We start from the raw sequence: 18,602 nt of genomic DNA, 5'->3' as shown, positions 1-18,602 counted from the left end.
GGCAAGAAAGAAGTTTTAGTCTGAAAGACTTTTGAAATGTAGTATTTCAATGTAGAAGAATTGGCACTTGCTTGGAAAAGAATAGAAGTTAACAATGTACTACTAATGTATGTTTTAAAATGCGTAAAATTAACGGCATGTTAATATGTCCTTATATACAATGTGAACTGTTATTTTAAACGTTAAGAAATACTGTGATATGTTAAAAGTGAAAGTAATGCCAAAAATTTTAACTTATTCGTGTGACTGTAAAAAGAGCAAATTATTGTGAATATGTGTTAAAGGTTGAATGAATGTAGTTAGGCTCTCTGACGCTACACTTCAGAGTTAGCCACTTTCAGAATAGTACCTCAGGGTTTAGAGATGAATATAAGGTGTGTTATGAGGTCTTGTTATGTTGAATTTTAACACGTTAGTGTTTTGATTGCAGGCGGTAGTGTTGAACACTTGTACATAAACACGTTCGTGTTTGGTGTTTTCCTTTACAACACATGTCAGAGAGCACGGGGAGATAATTAAATAACGTCATGAATGAAATAAGAATGTTAAGAGAAATATAAGCATTCATGTTACTTGCCATTTAATTGTGTAACATTTCATTAAACTAGTTTTCCTTCCAGATCTCTGGGAGGAACCAGATTTCAACTAAGAACTCCTGTTTAGATGCAGTACATATAAAAATGTAATTGTCCATGGAGTTGATAATGTAAAAAGGACTTTTTTTTTAAAAATTTCTAGTTTCTAGTGAGAAATGTTTGTAAAAGATTGGCCTCGCGTTAGATTCTAGAGCTAAACGTTTTCAACAAGATCGTTTTAGACCTCAGTTTCAAACTAATTAACTCTGGCGGGAAGTATGTAAGGATCTTAAATTTTACTAACGTTTATTTTATTTTAAATCTTTACTATCACTTCTTATTTTCTACTTCCGGCCAGAATTAAAAGCTTTAACTTATTTATGCAAATTTGTCTTGCGAACGCCAAGTACTTAAGTTGTGGCTTTTTGCCAAGCAAGAGAGAGGAAGGAGCTATTAGAGCAGGCCGCTTGCCATAGTAGTTTTACTCGGTTGCTGGTTGCCTTCAAGGCCAGAGGTTTAATCCTCTTGATAATTTTAAACGTATCGTAGCGTTAGCAGTTCTCTGTACTACATACGGCTTTTTGCTAATATACGGCCAATCTTGGAGTAGGCACTTGTTTGATTAATAAGTTAAGTTAAGTTTAGTTAGAGTTTAGTTAATATTTTTATATTCTTACGTTCAGACCATAAGTGGTTGGTCTCTGTATTCCGAAGTCCGGAAATCATTGTAAAGAGAGAAAAATAAAGGGTTTCGTATACCCTTCCTGTGTGTATTGTCTACTTCCCAAATTTATTGAACATAGCTTTAGTAAGCTTCCTGTTCCGAGTCAGGACATTTAATGTTCCCAAAGCAAGTAAGGAGAAACACAGAAGAACCTGATAAAGTTACAGCATTTATTATCATTTTTCATTATGTTTTTATTTATTTTAATTCTGAAAGCATAAGTTCCGTTATATTTACCTTCCTCATAAAGAGAATAGCACAGTACAATACAGTACAGTATACCAGAGCGAACACCTTCCAGACCCGGGCAAAAGTAGCCCCTACATAGTTAAAACAGTCAGAGAATAGCACAGTAACTTTTTAAATATTAGTTACAAATTTCTTCATAAAATAAAATACATACTTGGAATACTATGTTTGGCATAAGCTGCATACTGTAATATCATCTTTGAGATTTCTTTCTTACGAATTGTTGGTTGCAGTTCCATGATGGCTCTGGTACCGAAGATAATACAACCTTCATCCTATAATCAAAGATTCATATTAATTCATGAATACACATAATAATTTTAACAACTTATCAGGTTATAAATGTCTAATTATGTAATTTATTTCAAATTATACTAATTTTTATCCAATGAGGTTAAATAATTTGTTTACCAAATAAATAACAAGAATTAAAACACTACATCTTGAAGAAGAATAAAATGAAACAATAACTAGCAAACAAAACAGAGATCAGTCTTATTGGCAAAATTCAAGATGCAGGATTTTTATCAGAAGAAAGGCAATTCTTATATAAAAGATGCAGCTAAATTAAAAGAAACAAGCTTATTTTAAAATGATTCTTAATTGCATTAGTACCGTCATTTAAAAAAAAATGGAATTTGTTTTCAAGTATTAAAAATTTAACTAGTATGCTGCTTTGCTATCACATTATTTAATCATCATTGATAGTTTTCTTGGGGTGATTTAATCTTCTTAGAAAATACGAAATTTGTTTTAAAACATTTCTTATTTCCAATTCTGTTTTTGTTTGAATTTGGTTTGGGACTTCGATTCATTCAAAATTTTTAATATGTTTCCAGTCATTCAATAGTAATTGTAAAGTTTTTCATCTCCATGTAAACTTTTAAGGTGCAAAATATTTTCAAGAATATTTCAAACTTGCTGTATAAACATCAAACTATTCTGAAAATCTCTTTTACTTTAATAAAATAAGTCTCTGTGGTGCGGTATTCAATGACTGGTACATTTGAAATCTGCATCGCTGGTTTAATATATATTAAATAATAAATATGAATAATTAGGGGTATTTCAGTTGGAATTAACTACTAGGAGTGCAGCTGGAATTAAATATTAGGAGGAATATTAGGACTGGAATGAAATGTTAGGATTTAGGAATATTAGGAGGGAATATCAGTTGGATTAAATATTAGGCGCATTTCAGTTAGAAAGATGCAAAAATGATCATTTCTAATATCACTTTCCATAACTATTTAAATTATTTTCAAATATAAAGTCTATAAAAAATTTTGATAATGTTTGCAATTTGTCTAAGCACCATAATAAATTGACTTTCACACTAATTGGTCATTATTATTTTACACATAATAATATTAACAAAAAGAGTGCAAATAATTTTAGATAAAGCTTTTTCATTTGTCAATTTGTTTTTAATCTGATATTTGTTTTAAGGAAAAGAATACATATAGCATGGAATGATCTAAAATTATTTTCAACATACAGGGTGTTTATAAAGTCCTGGACCCGTTCTGATGTTTAATAACTCATAAAATAATGTAGATTTAAACAAATTTATGGCATTTATTGATGGAATAACTTATATATTTTCCTTTTCAGGTTTGAATATCTTTACTTTTGTAAATATCGTGTGCGTGTGTGGTTAATTTCACAGAATTTCATTTTCCAGTCTAAATATCTATACTTTTCTAAATATCGTCTATTATTATAAATATTAATTGCATTTTTCTCTCTTTTGTTTTTGGCAACTATTGCAATGTTATGTTTACTTTTGATGCGCATATGGAGATCTGAAAACCCCCATGAATACTGTGACGCACAAAGGGATTCCCCAAAGGTTAATGTGTGGTGTGGACTAATGCACGACCGAGTCATTGGGCCTTTCTTTTTTACAGAAAAGACGGTCTTATCAGTCGTATACTTAGACATGTTAGAAAACTTCGTATTTCCACAACTAGAAGAGCTTCAGCCACATGTCTTTTTGCAACAAGATGTGGTGCACCACCTCATTGGGGTACCATCGTTCGTAGTTCTTTGAATGACCATTTTACAGGAAGATGGATTGTGCGAGGAGGTCCAATTCCTTGGCCACACAAATCACCTGATATAATACTGCTGGACTTTTTCCTTTGAGGATTTGTAAAGGACAACGTTTACAGGAGGAGAGTGTCGAACATTCATGACCTAAAAGTCAGAATTGCAACTGCAATAACCTCTGTGGGTGCCGACATGCTTGCCGGTACCTGGCGTGAAAATGAATATGGACGAATTCTCGTACACGAATTCTCGTAGATTCTCGGACGTAGAATAACCAAAGAATATGTATTGTTAAGAAGGAAAGCTTCGCTGCAGCAGGAGTGGCTCCATCCGAACGAAAAGGGTCACAACTGCGCATGCGTGAAATATCTGTCGCCAAAAAGCGCCAAAGCTCGAAGCTGATGTCGAAGTTCGAACAGGTTCGACGGTCACGTTTATCAAGAGTTTAAAGCTGTGTGACTCCATGTTTTTTTTCCTACATATTGACAGATATAAAATCAGACATCAAACTGCAATATGGATAATACAAATTCAACTAGTAAAGCAAAAAAGCACGAAAATTCGAGTTTAAATTATCGCGAAAAGTCAAAGAGCGACTCATCTTAACCCGTCTTCCTCAATTTCCTGTACACGTGGCGGAGGTAGAAAATCTCGGCCTGGTACATCTCAAAAGGGAAATTCTCGCCAACAGGTTCCGTCGCCAAATCCCTTGGCGAATTGTCCCTCTCCTTTCCGTCGCCAAATCCCTTGGCGTAGAAGACAAACTGGTTTACATTACGTCTATGACGCCTTTCATTCTTTACATAGACTTTCTTTGGAATAACCATCTAGCTGGCGTGAAATTGAATATCGACTTGATATTCTACGTGCGACGAAGGGGGCACACGTGGAAGTTCATTGACAAGGGTCATGAAACTTTTTGAGTCTATCTAACCATTTATGTTACTAATTTTAATCTATCTTTATTATTTTATGAGTTATTAAACATCAAAATCGGTCCGGGAGTTTATAAACACCCTGCATATCAGTACTAGAAGACACCACTTAATATTATCAATCAGATACTGATATCGAATTGTTTAAGTCCTATTTGCTTTTATATGAAAACAGGAAAATACATTTCTATTGTGATCAATAATTAAATTAATCTTATCATTATCGAATAATTGGAATGATTTTTTTAAACTGATGTAAAGTCATCAAATAAAAGATAAAACTGAACATGTTCAGCATCGGTCAAATAATTTCCATAGATATTACGAACAGTTAAAAAAGCTTTTGCATTATTTCATTTATATTACAATTTTATATTACCATTCAGCTGCTTATTACGTTCAAATTTCCAGGAATAAAAACAAATACATACTAATTTAGGTTAAAATAACAGACTAAACATATATCAATTTAGAAGTCAAACAACAAAAATCAGCACTCTATTTGCAAATTTGAAACTTTAAACTTCCAGGTATGGTTCTGCTATGTACACAATACTTTTACCCTGTTTGATAGTAATAAAAATTATTTAAATACAGTTCTTTCAATAATGAATTCTATTAACCCTGCTATTCAGTTCACTTCTGAACTTGAGACTTGCAATTCTCTTCCGTTTCTCGACATTCTGGTCACACGTAACACTTTCAACTTCAGTACTACGGTTTACCGTAAACCTTCACCGGTTTGCCTTCCACCACACTTCAAATCATGTCATCTGATTAAGCAAAAGTTAGCTTCATTTTATTCCTTTGTTTTTGTGCACTTCAAGTTTCCTCCTCCAAACTGGCTCTTGATCAGGAACTAAATTATTTAAAAGAAATAGCCATTGACAGGGGCTTTTCATCCAACATGATTAACCAAGCAGTTAAAAAATTCTCATTTCAACACACCAGAACACAAACTCTTGTTTTAGAATATTATAAGAATTCTGCTGTTAGCTTTTCTTTATGGCAATTAGCTATAAAATTGCATGTATTTTACCAAAAATTTTAATTTTGGGGTCATTTATTCTCCTATCAATAAAAATTCCGAATTCCATCCTTAAAGACCCCATTCTGGATATGAATTCTTGGAGTATCTACGGGATTCCTTGCCAGTGTGGTTTAATTTATATTGGTCAAACTTAGAGAGCCTTAAAATTTTGCATTAAAGTATATGAGGCATATGTTAGGAAAAAAGAAACATAGAAGTTGTCTGTTGCCCAGCATTGTTGGCCCGAAAATCACACTTTCCATTTTTCTGCAGCTGAAATTATTCAAAAAATATCTTTCATTGGTCCATTAGATTTTCTAGATGTTTTATTTAAAATAAAAATTTATTCTAGTTTAACAATCCTAATTCCAATCCATCTTTAGCTTCAGTCTCTAAGAATATTATGTTTTAGTTTACTTGTTTCATCAATATATCAAGCCAGTAGCTTAATTCCTATCTTGTCCAGCTATTCTTATCTTGTTCATTTGCACTTTGGCAGTTGAGGATGATGGTTCGGTAAAACCATCGATACTGTTTTCAGGGTTCCTTCTCCACGCTGGACTTAAAACCATCGATACTGTTTTCAGGGTTCCTTCTCCACGCTGGACTTCAAAGGGGCAGAATTTCCTCACCTTAGGATTAGCAAAAAGGATCCTAAATAGGCACTGTAAATGAGGTGAGGGTTCCTTCTCGATTACCAAGTCATAAGAGATGGAAGTGCAATTGGTGTGTCCCATCTTTTAACCTTTCTACATTCAAAATCTTCCCTTTAAGACAGATACAATGTGTTCAGAGAGAATTACAAAGAAATATTAATGAAATCATTCTCAGCATTACCATACATTAACAGTCTTTGAATGGAAAGGAAGCAATTACTGTAGGCTGAAGAGGATACTTAGAAAGCATTGGTCACGAAGTGGCAAATTAACTAAAACTGACAATCCCTACCTAAGGACAATCTTTCTGCTAGCTAGAAGTACTGAAATTTAAATAAATCACTGGAAGAACCAATTTTGTTGTCTGCTTTACTTGCAGCTTGTCAGAAATTCCAAGTGAAAAGACTTAAAACCTGAAAAAAAAAAAAAAAAAAAAAAAAAAAAAAAGAAAGAAAGCAAGAAAGGGGGGGATAAACTGTTAAAAGATATTGACTTTCTTGGTAATCCCAGCCAGAGAAAACCTACATTGAAACTAAAAGCTTCCCATACAGCATTGTTCAGTTTGGAATTACAATTAATAAAGCATTAACAAAAAAATTTTTTTTTAAATCTGAAATGTTTCAGATTTTAAATTACATCCAAAGGGGCACTTTTTGAACATTTTGTCTGTTACCTTTATTTATTAAATATCACATACTTCGCACTTAAACCATACAATTCAGTTCAAGAGCAATATGGCAAAATAGTTTTAAATTGAGCATATCTTTAGAATTTCTAATACAAAGATTCACACGCTGGAGATAAATATGTTTTTTCTGTACAATGTTGCCATTGCTCGCTTTGAAATCTTTGGTTTGTTAATCAAAATTCATTAAAGTTTTACAAAATAGGAAATCGATAATAAAACAAATTCTAAATTTCAAATTTGGTCTTCCACATTCCCATATTCGTAGGAGGATTACGTCATTCAAAATTCGATGGCTCTATGAACCGTTCTTTTATTCCAATGTGAGAAATATACATACACTTATGCAGATTTTTCATTATTTAATTTATTTAAATATAACACAGGGCGATAATACTTTGTGGCAACAGTTTGAAAAGTGATTTGCCATTTGTAGTGAATCAACGCAAAAGCAAAATCGCAAAACGAAAACAATAGTCCTTCAGGGACAAAGCCCCTATGGACTTGAAATAAATAAATAAAAAATGTTAACTGACAGTTGGATCACAAGTTAAAGAAAGAAAATCCAAGATCATTTGTCGATATTGCATGGTGAGAAAAAAGAGGCAGATCTTCATGCAGCTGCTAATTGGATGAAAGACTTGCTTAAGCTGCTAAATGCATACAAACCACATGAAATTTTTAATGCAGACAAAAACGGAACAGTATTACAGTATATTACAAGAACACATATTAACATTTAAAGCTAAACACCAGACGGTTTAAGAAAGTGAAGAAATCAGTTACTGTGTTGCTTAACATGCAATTAATATAATGTATTATTAAAGAGTCAACAATTAAAAAGATATCATTAGTTATTGACAAAAGCAGAAAACCTGAATTTTGAAAGCACTCAATAATTTATTTCTAACTTGTCCCAGAAACAAGAGCTCATAGATGGATTTTTTCCTGATTTTCTTTTGAAATTCAACAGCAAACTGAAAAATGAAAAAATAGGAAGGGGAGTTTACTATTTAGGTAATTCAGCAGACCTTCAGATAGTTACAAGGCCTAAGCATGAAAACATGACATCGCAGCAGAACGCTTGCTCATGGCTCTGCTTATCATTCAGCCCTAGCTTTCCTTGTTAATTGACTTAGCTCTTGCTTTTCTGCTCTTGCAAAACTTCTGCACATGGAAATTAAGTACTTTTAAGAACCAACAATGAAAAATTTAAGGATGTATCAAGGAATAGGAATTGAACAAACTGAAGCAATTATCTTTTTGTAATCAGTACAAATGAAATATAGCCGTAACTAGGGTGTGTAATTATTAAACATAATGCAATATTTAACTTAATTATAAAAAAATTCAAATATAAAATTAACTTCATAAATTCTTTCAAGTACTTAGCATTAAATTATAAAATTTCTTGAAACATTTATATTTTACACTTATATCAGTCCCACATATTTTAAAGAAGAAGATTAGTGGGTTTTTATTTACATTTTACTAACAGTTACCTTTGTAGTGATTCTTTTAGACCTTATTTCATCACGCACACGCCAGTCCCACCCACAGGATTAATGAATGGAGGTTGTAGAGACATCATTAGGCTTTTTTTTAAAGTAGTAGTGCCCTCGCCAGGAATCGAACCACGGACCTCTGGAATACGCGCCCAGCGTGCTGACCACTACACTACGAAGGTATGCTAAGAAGGCAGGAAAAATACCTTATAAGGTCACCTTAACATGTAGAGATCACTTCTAAGGATAAGCAGTTAGTTACAAACATTAAATTATGTAGTTAGATACCCTTAGTTATAATAGATTTAGTCACAAGTTTTTTTTATTTCTTAAAAACATCCATTAAAAAAGCACCAAGAACACTTAACAGCAGTTGTAATTTACGATATTAATTCAAAGATAATATTAGAATAACTATACATTAAAAGCTACAAAGCAAAAATTTTCTCTCTCGTTAAAAATCAGTTTCTTTTTTAATGAATTTTCTCTTCATTTTATAACTTTCAGATTTAACGTTTCTGTTATTTTAAAGAACTGCTTGTACTTAAAATGTATAGAAGAAACTGTTAATTTTATTTCTTTAATAATATGAGCATTCAGAATAAATAGGAAATGCTATAAGGTGAAGGCCAGAATCAGTGTAGCAAAATTGTTAAACTTCGAAGAAACACCGAGCAGCAAAATTTAGGGCAGGCACTGAGGTATATATATTTATATGGTGACTTATACAGTGAATATTATAATAATCGTCAAGAATTCAAATTATCCTGGTTCAAGAAACACTAATTCAAATCACACAAATCATCAAGGTAAATGAACATTACGAATCAGGTTTCAAAACTGCCAAGTTTATTCACATCTAACACACATTCAACTGGAACTGACAGAAGTAGTAAGCCACCGTACTCAGGAGCTCAAAGGATGCCGCCACGACGTAACAGAACAATAGATTACGTAAGAAAACTATATATAACGCAACAGGGGTGTGTGTCTTTAATATGCCGCCACCGCCGTCTTGAACGTGTCGCCACGTGACAACCGAAAGTGACGATATCAGCGCCATCTTGGATTTCTCTGAAAGGGACACATTGGAATGACGTCATAATAGTTCCGTTGTTATTCTGTGGCAACGACCCTATTTTTGAAAGTTTTTATTTTTTCGTAGCAGCGACAATACTTGTTTATGTTTATGGCAACGAACTCTTGAACCACGTGTTTGGAATGACACCACATTTAATTTATTATTTTTAATTATTTGACACGTGATTAATTATTTAATACGTCATTAATTTTTAATTATTTACTCTTTTTTAATAAGTATCTTAATTATTTAGTACGTCATTATTTTAATTATTACCTTTAATTAAATTTTTATTGAATTTAATATAATCTTCCCTGACTTTTAAAAATAACTCGACGAGAGGGATTCGAACCCGCCATCGCTGGGATGGGAGTCTAGCGCTTTACCGCTCGACTAAGCCCTTTACATTATCAAACTTGTTATTTTTCTGTTTGGAGCGAAACTCACCATGACGTCAATAGGCTGGGGGAAACAGGCAAACGTCATCTCTTTCACGTTGCAGCATGCCAAGACCGCTTCACGCTTTTTACATCTGCCCTGGCGAACGTATACAATCTTAACAACCAATCAGCATTTCGCTAACAATAACTATCTTATTTCAGCCAATGTTTTCATTTTTCATCTTATTCTTACTATTTTTTTAAGTTATTAGTTAATTTATTAATTTTTGATTTAATATGTTTTTCCTTACCCAAACATAAATTTTATTTTTAACTTTCGCAAATTGACGTTTATTTCTACAAAAGTTAATTTACACTTTCTTTTTACTTTGCAAAAGTTTTTTTTTTTTTTTTTTTTTCAAATTTATTCTTTATCGTATTTTTACTTTATTTTTTTTATATTTAATTTTCTTTTTGGTTTTACAATAATATTTATTTTACGAATTGAATTTTTCGTTTTCACTTTTTTATTTTGCAAAAGTTTTTTTCCCAAATTTTTTTCCTTTTCGTATTTTTACTTTATTTTATTTTAATTTTTAACTTTCTTTTTGGTTTTACAAAAGTAATATTTTTATTTACGAATTGAATTTTTCCTTTTCACTTTTTTATTTTGCAAATTTTTTTTTCAATATTTATTCCTTTTTATATTTTTACTTTACTTTACTTTAATTTTTTTGTTTAAACTGTTTTTTGGTTTTACAAAAGTAACATTTATTTTTAAAAATTTAATTTTTCCGTTCCGCTTTTTATTTAAAAAAAAAAGGTGTTACTACATTTTTAACTTAATTTTTTTACAAAAGTAATATTTAGTTTCATAATTTTAATTTTTTTTGAGTTTTTTGTTTACACAAATGCAGTTTTTTGTTTTTTCCCTTATGTATTTTACTTCCTAAAGTAAATTTCATTTTTTTCCCCTTTCCTTTAAATTTTTTGTTACATTTTTATTTTACCCTTAACTTTTTTCCCTTGTTTTAAATACAATATAATGTTACATTTCCATTTCTCCAAAAGTAAACTTACCTACATTTCTCTGTCTTTGAAATTTTAAGCTGGAATTTACATGCATATAACTTCACTAGATAATATTTTCTGTAACTTTAAGCCAATATACACAATGCTCATTCTATATAGTTTAACTGGAATACTACATTTCTTACTTTTTTACTACTAAGTTGGAGATACTCAGAACTTTTCCTTCTAATGCATTGTACTAACTATTAATGACTGTATTAACTTTTTGGCTAACTATACAAAACTTTGTTGATTCCCTTTTACACGTCTTACTTTTATTCAAAGGATTCACCAAACTGTGTCTGACAAATGTAATTTTTACACTTTCCATTTACACATTTACCCTTATATTTAACTTATAAAACATATTCATGCTGTATTTCTGATTCCTTTTTCCCATAATAAATACATACTTACACATGTTTCTTTATTGTAAGACTGACTTTAAACAAATCTTATAAGGAGCAATAAATTTTCATGATATGAAGCCCACTCAAACCAATGCATGGAGCATTTCTACCCAGTTAAGTTTAGATACCAATAGTACTTCATTTCTTCTTATTTTACTCTACAGACATTTATACATATATATTCAGAACACTCCCTTTTATTCAGTAAGATTAATTTATACTACTAACACAAATTTTGCTAACTCTTTGAAATATTTTACAAAAATATCTTGTATTTTCTTGCACATATCCTACTTAAATCAACAAACATACACTGAACCTTGATTTTTCCTTCATGTGAAAACGTCACTCGGATTCTTAATATGATTCCACCATTTACCGCAGAACTTTATAAACACTACTCTATTTGAACTTATCACAGCCTAACTCTCTTAACAAGGTACAGAAGATTGAATTATATTTTAACTACAGAGAAGAATATCCACATTGTAACGTATTATTTTAAATTTGAATTATAGTCACATTTTGTGAAAGAGAACTTAAAGTCTATAATACACATGGAATTAATATTCAGCCATGGAAATAAAACTTTATCGCCTTTTTCCCAATTTGGAATATAAAAATTTGTTAACTTGGAATATTTTTAACGTATTCATTGTAACTTAACTGAAAAATACTCATATTTCACATTGTCAATAATTTATTTAGCACTGAACTCTTACAGCCTTTTGAGAACGAAATTTAATTTATCATACCTGACAAATGACTCCGACATATTTATGATACATTACACGAAATATTGAGTAGAGTTCCAAATAATGATCTAACATAGTAATTAACATAAAAGACCTAACACAAATAATTTTAAGATAGAAATTTCAAACTGGCATTGCTTAATAATGAACTTTTACAGCTTTTTTGACATTTAATTTCTCATAGATAATAAATAAAATTACACACAAATAATTATACAAAATAGGTAATAATGACAGAAAGTCCATATAATGATCTACTATAATCACCAACTTTAAAAATTTTAACGCATTTTTAATATGTCATAAGAAAGACCACACTTTTTTTAAAAGCATTATTTTAATTAAACATTGGAACCACGCACCTGCGCACATGTTTTTATTTATCATGAGCATGACACATAATAAGTATAAATCTGAATGATAATTATGCGTTGAAACGCCCACTTAGAGTTTCAGGAGACTGCTGGCATGTTTCCTCCGCAGGAACCACTTTTTATGAAAAACTGCCTTATAACTAGTTTTGCATAATTATCGTTCAGATTTTGCAGAGTAATTGATTTTCATTATATCTCTTTTTATTAAATTTACACTTTATATGCTATGTAATTCCGAAAATAAGCTTCGAATAGGATGAATATTTGCACATTCTACTGAATTGCCTAGATATGAAGAATTTCTCTACTTCCAGATTTTTACCTTATGTCTGCATAACCTGCATGTATTCCATTCGTCTTCCTACTACCAATAGGAAAAATTACAGTTACGTGAGGGATTTGGAATACTGAAGTTCATATGAATGTTGCCTAAAAAGAGGACAAATCAGACATTCTGTCATAATTGACTAATACTCTGAATAATAAAATTTTAAGAAAACATCAGTTTCATTCACGTGAATAAAATAAAATACATTTTCCAAAAAAAATTTAATCCAGGAAAGCTATCACAAGTGTCAACATAGACGATCTACAAATATATTTTTAAGTATTTAAATATTTCATAAGTTGAAGATAAACCAAGAAAGTATCGAGAATTCATAGGCATATACCAACAAAGATAAAATAGTTTCCAATAGCAAAGAGAAAACAGTTCCAAAATGTCTTAAAAGACTACCGAGAGCACACTCTGAAAACGTTTGCGAAAAAAAGATGACATCACAAATACAAAAATTTTACGGAACATAACATTAGTTAAAAATTTTCGTTCGAAATTTTAGTTCTGATATAGGAAAATACACATTAAATAATTAAATGTGGATATTCGTGTAAATGTTTGTAAAAAACAAATATATAAATTTTTAGGAAAACATTGCATGTTTTCTATTTTGGTAATGATACTGGTAAGTTAGGAAAATTTTCTGTACTGAACATATGTGTCTACGAAATTCTTTGGAAAAAGCGGAAAGTAAATAATCATTTCGATACTTCACTAGAAATCAAGTGTTATAGTTGAACAACGATTTAAAAATTAACCAAGAGCACAACGAAGTACATATATAAATTATTTTGCTAATCGGTTATGAACTTTTAAGTAGGATATATCCAGAATCTTCAAAATTAGTAATGAAACGTTCAATTTAACACTTGAGATTTTACTAAAGAAGTCTCTGTAATAGTAAAATGTTGGTTAAAATTGTGCTAACAGAAGGAAAAAATATGCTTTTTTTTTTTTAAATATTCGCATGATATGTGATAAAAATGAAAGCATGGCCCCGGTTCAGCAATGCAATACAAGGTTTTAAGTAGAAAAGTTTCTAAACTGAGTTTTTTTTTTTTTTTTTTTTTTTTTTTTTTGTTCCGTACGAAAATTAGCAATATATTAGCAGTGGACTAGGAAAAAAATTTTCAAAGATAATATTGTGGCATGAAAATTAATCAAAAAAGTATAACATTTTTCTTCGCAATAAGTTATGAATGATTTCGTTTCAGTAGAATGAAGTCATAAAGTACAAATTTGGTAAAGAAACAAGCGCTGATTTTCTTATGAATGTGAGATGTTTTCTTAGATATATTTCTAATGAAATTAGTATATAAACTTCTTTTAAGAAAGAAATAGACTTTATGAGAAAAATCTATGAAAATGCAATTTTTGGTGACTTAGGAAAAATATTCAAAGTCTGTATGATCTGTGTTAAAAGTCTCCATTATCTACTACATTCGAATACATGAGAGAAAATTTATCTATTCCTGTAGCATACTAAGATAAAAAATTCCATTTCTTTTCTTAATTTCTGATTCAGTGCGGTAGTGTTGTTGAAGCTAAATCTTCCAAACGTGTAAAAAGTTATTAAATCATACAATACGACTATTTAATAAAAATTTGTTCCCAAATCTTTACAAGGACTTGTAAAAAATAAATAAGAAAATATTTGAAAATTCAATGATTTGCAGTGGCCGTAATATTCAAAGTGTTCAAAAGGTTATCGATAAGGTACTTCACAAAAAACACTATATGAAAACACGAACACGTCACAACCATCGGTAAATAACTTTCGTCCAAACTGAAAATTTTTTACTCCAAATTTACTTCGGATGCAGGAAAAGAAACATTAAAGGATTCAAAATGAAGATACTCATGTAAACTTTCCGAAATGAAATGTACAGTATTTCAGGAAATATTCACTTAACTTCTAACTCGTTTGTAATTTTGTTAAATCATATGTAATGAGCGTATGTGAGACACGAAATGCATTCGTATGCGAAAAAATAACAAACATTTAACTATCTGACAATCAATCAAATTTCATTGGAAATGTAATGGCATGAAATGGAAAATCTGTATGGAAAATCTTAATGATAATTTCCGGTGCGTTTTTTTTTTTTTCGAATAAAAAAAATAGTTAAAGGCTCCTGGGTTAGTAATGAACTACTAAATTCGGTCAATTTTCCTCAAAAATGGCGTAAGAAGTTCTCCGTACTGGTAAAATATTACTTAAATTCTCTAGCTTTGTGACTTAACTCAGACATTGGCAAGACCAACGGCTGTCTGGTCAATACAAGATAACTATATGTTTAATAGGTTACTTCAAAGCTATGAAAGAAATAACAGTTGGGTAAAATTATGGACATTTTCAAGAAACAAATGTTCTCTTATGTCCTTTTGGTATTATATTTATAAACAAAATGAAAAAATTTAGTAAATACGTAGATAAATCTCAGGAAAAAATGGTAAATTAACATGAAATCTTTACTGAAAGTCTATGTAAAGTTGGTGATCGTAATACATTTGAAAAATAGTTCATATACAGTGCATTAAAATTTTGCATCCCATCTATGAATTCATGAAATTCAACCCAAAAAGTCATTTATCACGTTCGCTTGCTTGCAGTATATTCTCTTGTCGTTTTAATCTTTTTGCTTTTGAGTTGTATTATTTCTGAAATTGTAGTATTTCTGAATCTGAAGCTTTAAAACACAAAATCACTCTGATTTATCAACTTATGTCTAAATGTACAGTCAACCAAATGGAAGATTTTAGCATAAGTAAATGTACTACAGACAAAATAAAATTAAAAATTCATCATTATTTTTCATGCTCTGTTCATGAAACTAGTCCTGACTTAAACCATTCGGAACATTTTCAGAAAAAATATTCGTTTCTTGTTCATGTTTTTGCATACTCAGATACTAATTTTGTTTGAAATATGGGATTTTCTTATTCCATTTATATTTCACTGTTAAAGTCTGGCTTGGGAAAATTGTTTTCCATGGATATGTCATACTTCTCTTATATACGTATCTGTCACTGTTCTAACAAATTACATTACTAACAAGTGTGAATAAAATCCTTAGCTATACAGGAAGTGTCTTGAATGTTTGCTTAATCTGAAACGAAAAATGCAACCCATGTGCAAAAATAGAGCAACTTTATCTTAAAAAGTTCTGCACGAATACATTTTTGTTTCTCGGTCCTTACATGCTTTTCTGTATTTATCACTCAAGTTCATTGTATACCTTTCTTTCATCTAATTTGTGAAGTATTCCTCTTTGAATACTAACATTTGAATTTGTTTAACTGATTTTAAAGTACATGTATATTTTGGTCAATTCGTGGGGAAATGAGGAACTGTGGCCCTGAGTGATCTAAGCATTCCATACTGCATTTTTCTTAAGCGTACAGTTCAGTTAAAAGAGAAATGTGTTTCCTACTTTGTGAAAATTTTATTTACTTATTATGTGTCATGCTCATGATAAATAAAAACATGTGCGCAGGACTGCGTGGTTCCAATGTTTAATTAAAATAATGCTTTTCAAAAAAGTGTTGTCTTTCTTATGACATATTAAAAATGCGCTAAAATTTTTAAAGTTGGTGACTATAGTAGATCATTATATGGACTTTCTGTCATTATTACCTATTTTGTATAATTATTTGTGTGTAATTTTATTTATTATCTATGAGAAATTAAATGTCAAAAAAGCTGTAAAAGTTCATTATTAAGCAATGCCAGTTTGAAATTTCTATCTTAAAATTATTTGTGTTAGGTCTTTTATGTTAATTACTATGTTAGATCATTATTTGGAACTCTACTCAATATTTCGTGTAATGTATCATAAATATGTCGGAGTCATTTGTCAGGTATGATAAATTAAATTTCGTTCTCAAAAGGCTGTAAGAGTTCAGTGCTAAATAAATTATTGACAATGTGAAATATGAGTATTTTTCAGTTAAGTTACAATGAATACGTTAAAAATATTCCAAGTTAACAAATTTTTATATTCCAAATTGGGAAAAAGGCGATAAAGTTTCATTTCCATGGCTGAATATTAATTCCATGTGTATTATAGACTTTAAGTTCTCTTTCACAAAATGTGACTATAATTCAAATTTAAAATAATACGTTACAATGTGGATATTCTTCTCTGTAGTTAAAATATAATTCAATCTTCTGTACCTTGTTAAGAGAGTTAGGCTGTGATAAGTTCAAATAGAGTAGTGTTTATAAAGTTCTGCGGTAAATGGTGGAATCATATTAAGAATCCGAGTGACGTTTTCACATGAAGGAAAAATCAAGGTTCAGTGTATGTTTGTTGATTTAAGTAGGATATGTGCAAGAAAATACAAGATATTTTTGTAAAATATTTCAAAGAGTTAGCAAAATTTGTGTTAGTAGTATAAATGAATCTTACTGAATAAAAGGGAGTGTTCTGAATATATATGTATAAATGTCTGTAGAGTAAAATAAGAAGAAATGAAGTACTATTGGTATCTAAACTTAACTGGGTAGAAATGCTCCATGCATTGGTTTGAGTGGGCTTCATATCATGAAAATTTATTGCTCCTTATAAGATTTGTTTAAAGTCAGTCTTACAATAAAGAAACATGTGTAAGTATGTATTTATTATGGGAAAAAGGAATCAGAAATACAGCATGAATATGTTTTATAAGTTAAATATAAGGGTAAATGTGTAAATGGAAAGTGTAAAAATTACATTTGTCAGACACAGTTTGGTGAATCCTTTGAATAAAAGTAAGACGTGTAAAAGGGAATCAACAAAGTTTTGTATAGTTGGCCAAAAAGTTAATACAGTCATTAATAGTTAGTACAATGTATTAGAAGGAAAAGTTCTGAGTATCTCCAACTTAGTAGTAAAAAAGTAAGAAATGTAGTATTCCAGTTAAACTATATAGAATGAGCATTGTGTATATTGGCTTAAAGTTACAGAAAATATTATCTAGTGAAGTTATATGCATGTAAATTCCAGCTTAAAATTTCAAAGACAGAGAAATGTAGGTAAGTTTATTTTTGGAGAAATGGAAATGTAACATTATATTGTATTTAAAACAAGGGAAAAAAGTTAAGGGTAAAATAAAAATGTAACAAAAAATTTAAAGGAAAGGGGGAAAAAATGAAATTTACTTTAGGAAGGTTGGTGTGTTGGTGTATTTAATTATGGCAAAGCACACGAGGGCTATCTGCCTAATGGGAGGGATGCCTTTTGTGGAGGACTTTCTAAGGGAAACTGGCTCGTATACACGTTAGACATGGGGAAAACCACGAAAACGCCCATGCAGCCAGCCCGTTCGCGGGATTCGAACCTCAGACCGAACTACCAGTGTTCAGCGTCTTTACCGCTCGGCTGCTGGTGGGCGTTACTTTAGGAAGTAAAATACATAAGAGGAAAAAAAAAAAACTGCATTTGTGTAAACAAAAAAAACTCAAAAAAATTAAAATTATGAAACTAAATATTACTTTTGTAAAAAATCAAGTTAAAAATGTAGTAACACCTTTTTTTTTAAATAAAAAGCGGAACGGAAAAATTAAATTTTTAAAAATAAATATTACTTTTGTAAAACCAAAAAAACAGTTTAAACAAAAAATTAAAGTAAAGTAAAGTAAAAATATAAAAAGGAATAAATATTGAAAAAAAATTTGCAAAATAAAAAAGTGAAAAGGAAAAATTCAATTCGTAAATAAAAATATTACTTTTGTAAAACCAAAAAGAAAGTTAAACAGAAAATTAAAATTAAATAAAGTAAAAATACGAAAAGGAAAAAAA

General features: G+C 30.3%; 1 protein-coding gene across 6 annotated transcripts in view; it reads right to left on the bottom strand.

Annotated features, from left to right (window-relative positions):
• LOC146998595 (uncharacterized) overlaps positions 1-18,602 on the bottom strand; it is a 73,344-nt gene that overhangs the window by 19,915 nt on the left and 34,827 nt on the right. For 3 of the 6 annotated variants that reach the window (XR_015039573.1, XR_015039574.1, XR_015039572.1), the window contains 2 exons: positions 8,409-8,596; positions 1,703-1,823 (listed from right to left, as the gene is read on the bottom strand). Coding sequence is in view for 1 of the 6 variants with exons in the window: in XM_085811193.1 (XP_085667319.1) it covers positions 1,703-1,823 (121 nt within the window). In the remaining 5 variants the exon portion in view is untranslated. The remainder of the gene's footprint in view (positions 1-1,702; positions 1,824-8,408; positions 8,597-18,602) is intronic. The other 3 variants (XR_015039575.1, XR_015039576.1, XM_085811193.1) reach the window with 1 other exon arrangement.

The sequence above is a fragment of the Stegodyphus dumicola genome, chromosome 2, assembly GCF_044657685.1.
Source record: "Stegodyphus dumicola isolate Sdum_Otavi_A_Nest chromosome 2, ASM4465768v1".
In the NCBI taxonomy this organism is placed as follows: Eukaryota; Metazoa; Arthropoda; class Arachnida; order Araneae; family Eresidae; genus Stegodyphus; species Stegodyphus dumicola.
This window is presented reverse-complemented; position numbering and strand designations above follow the sequence as displayed.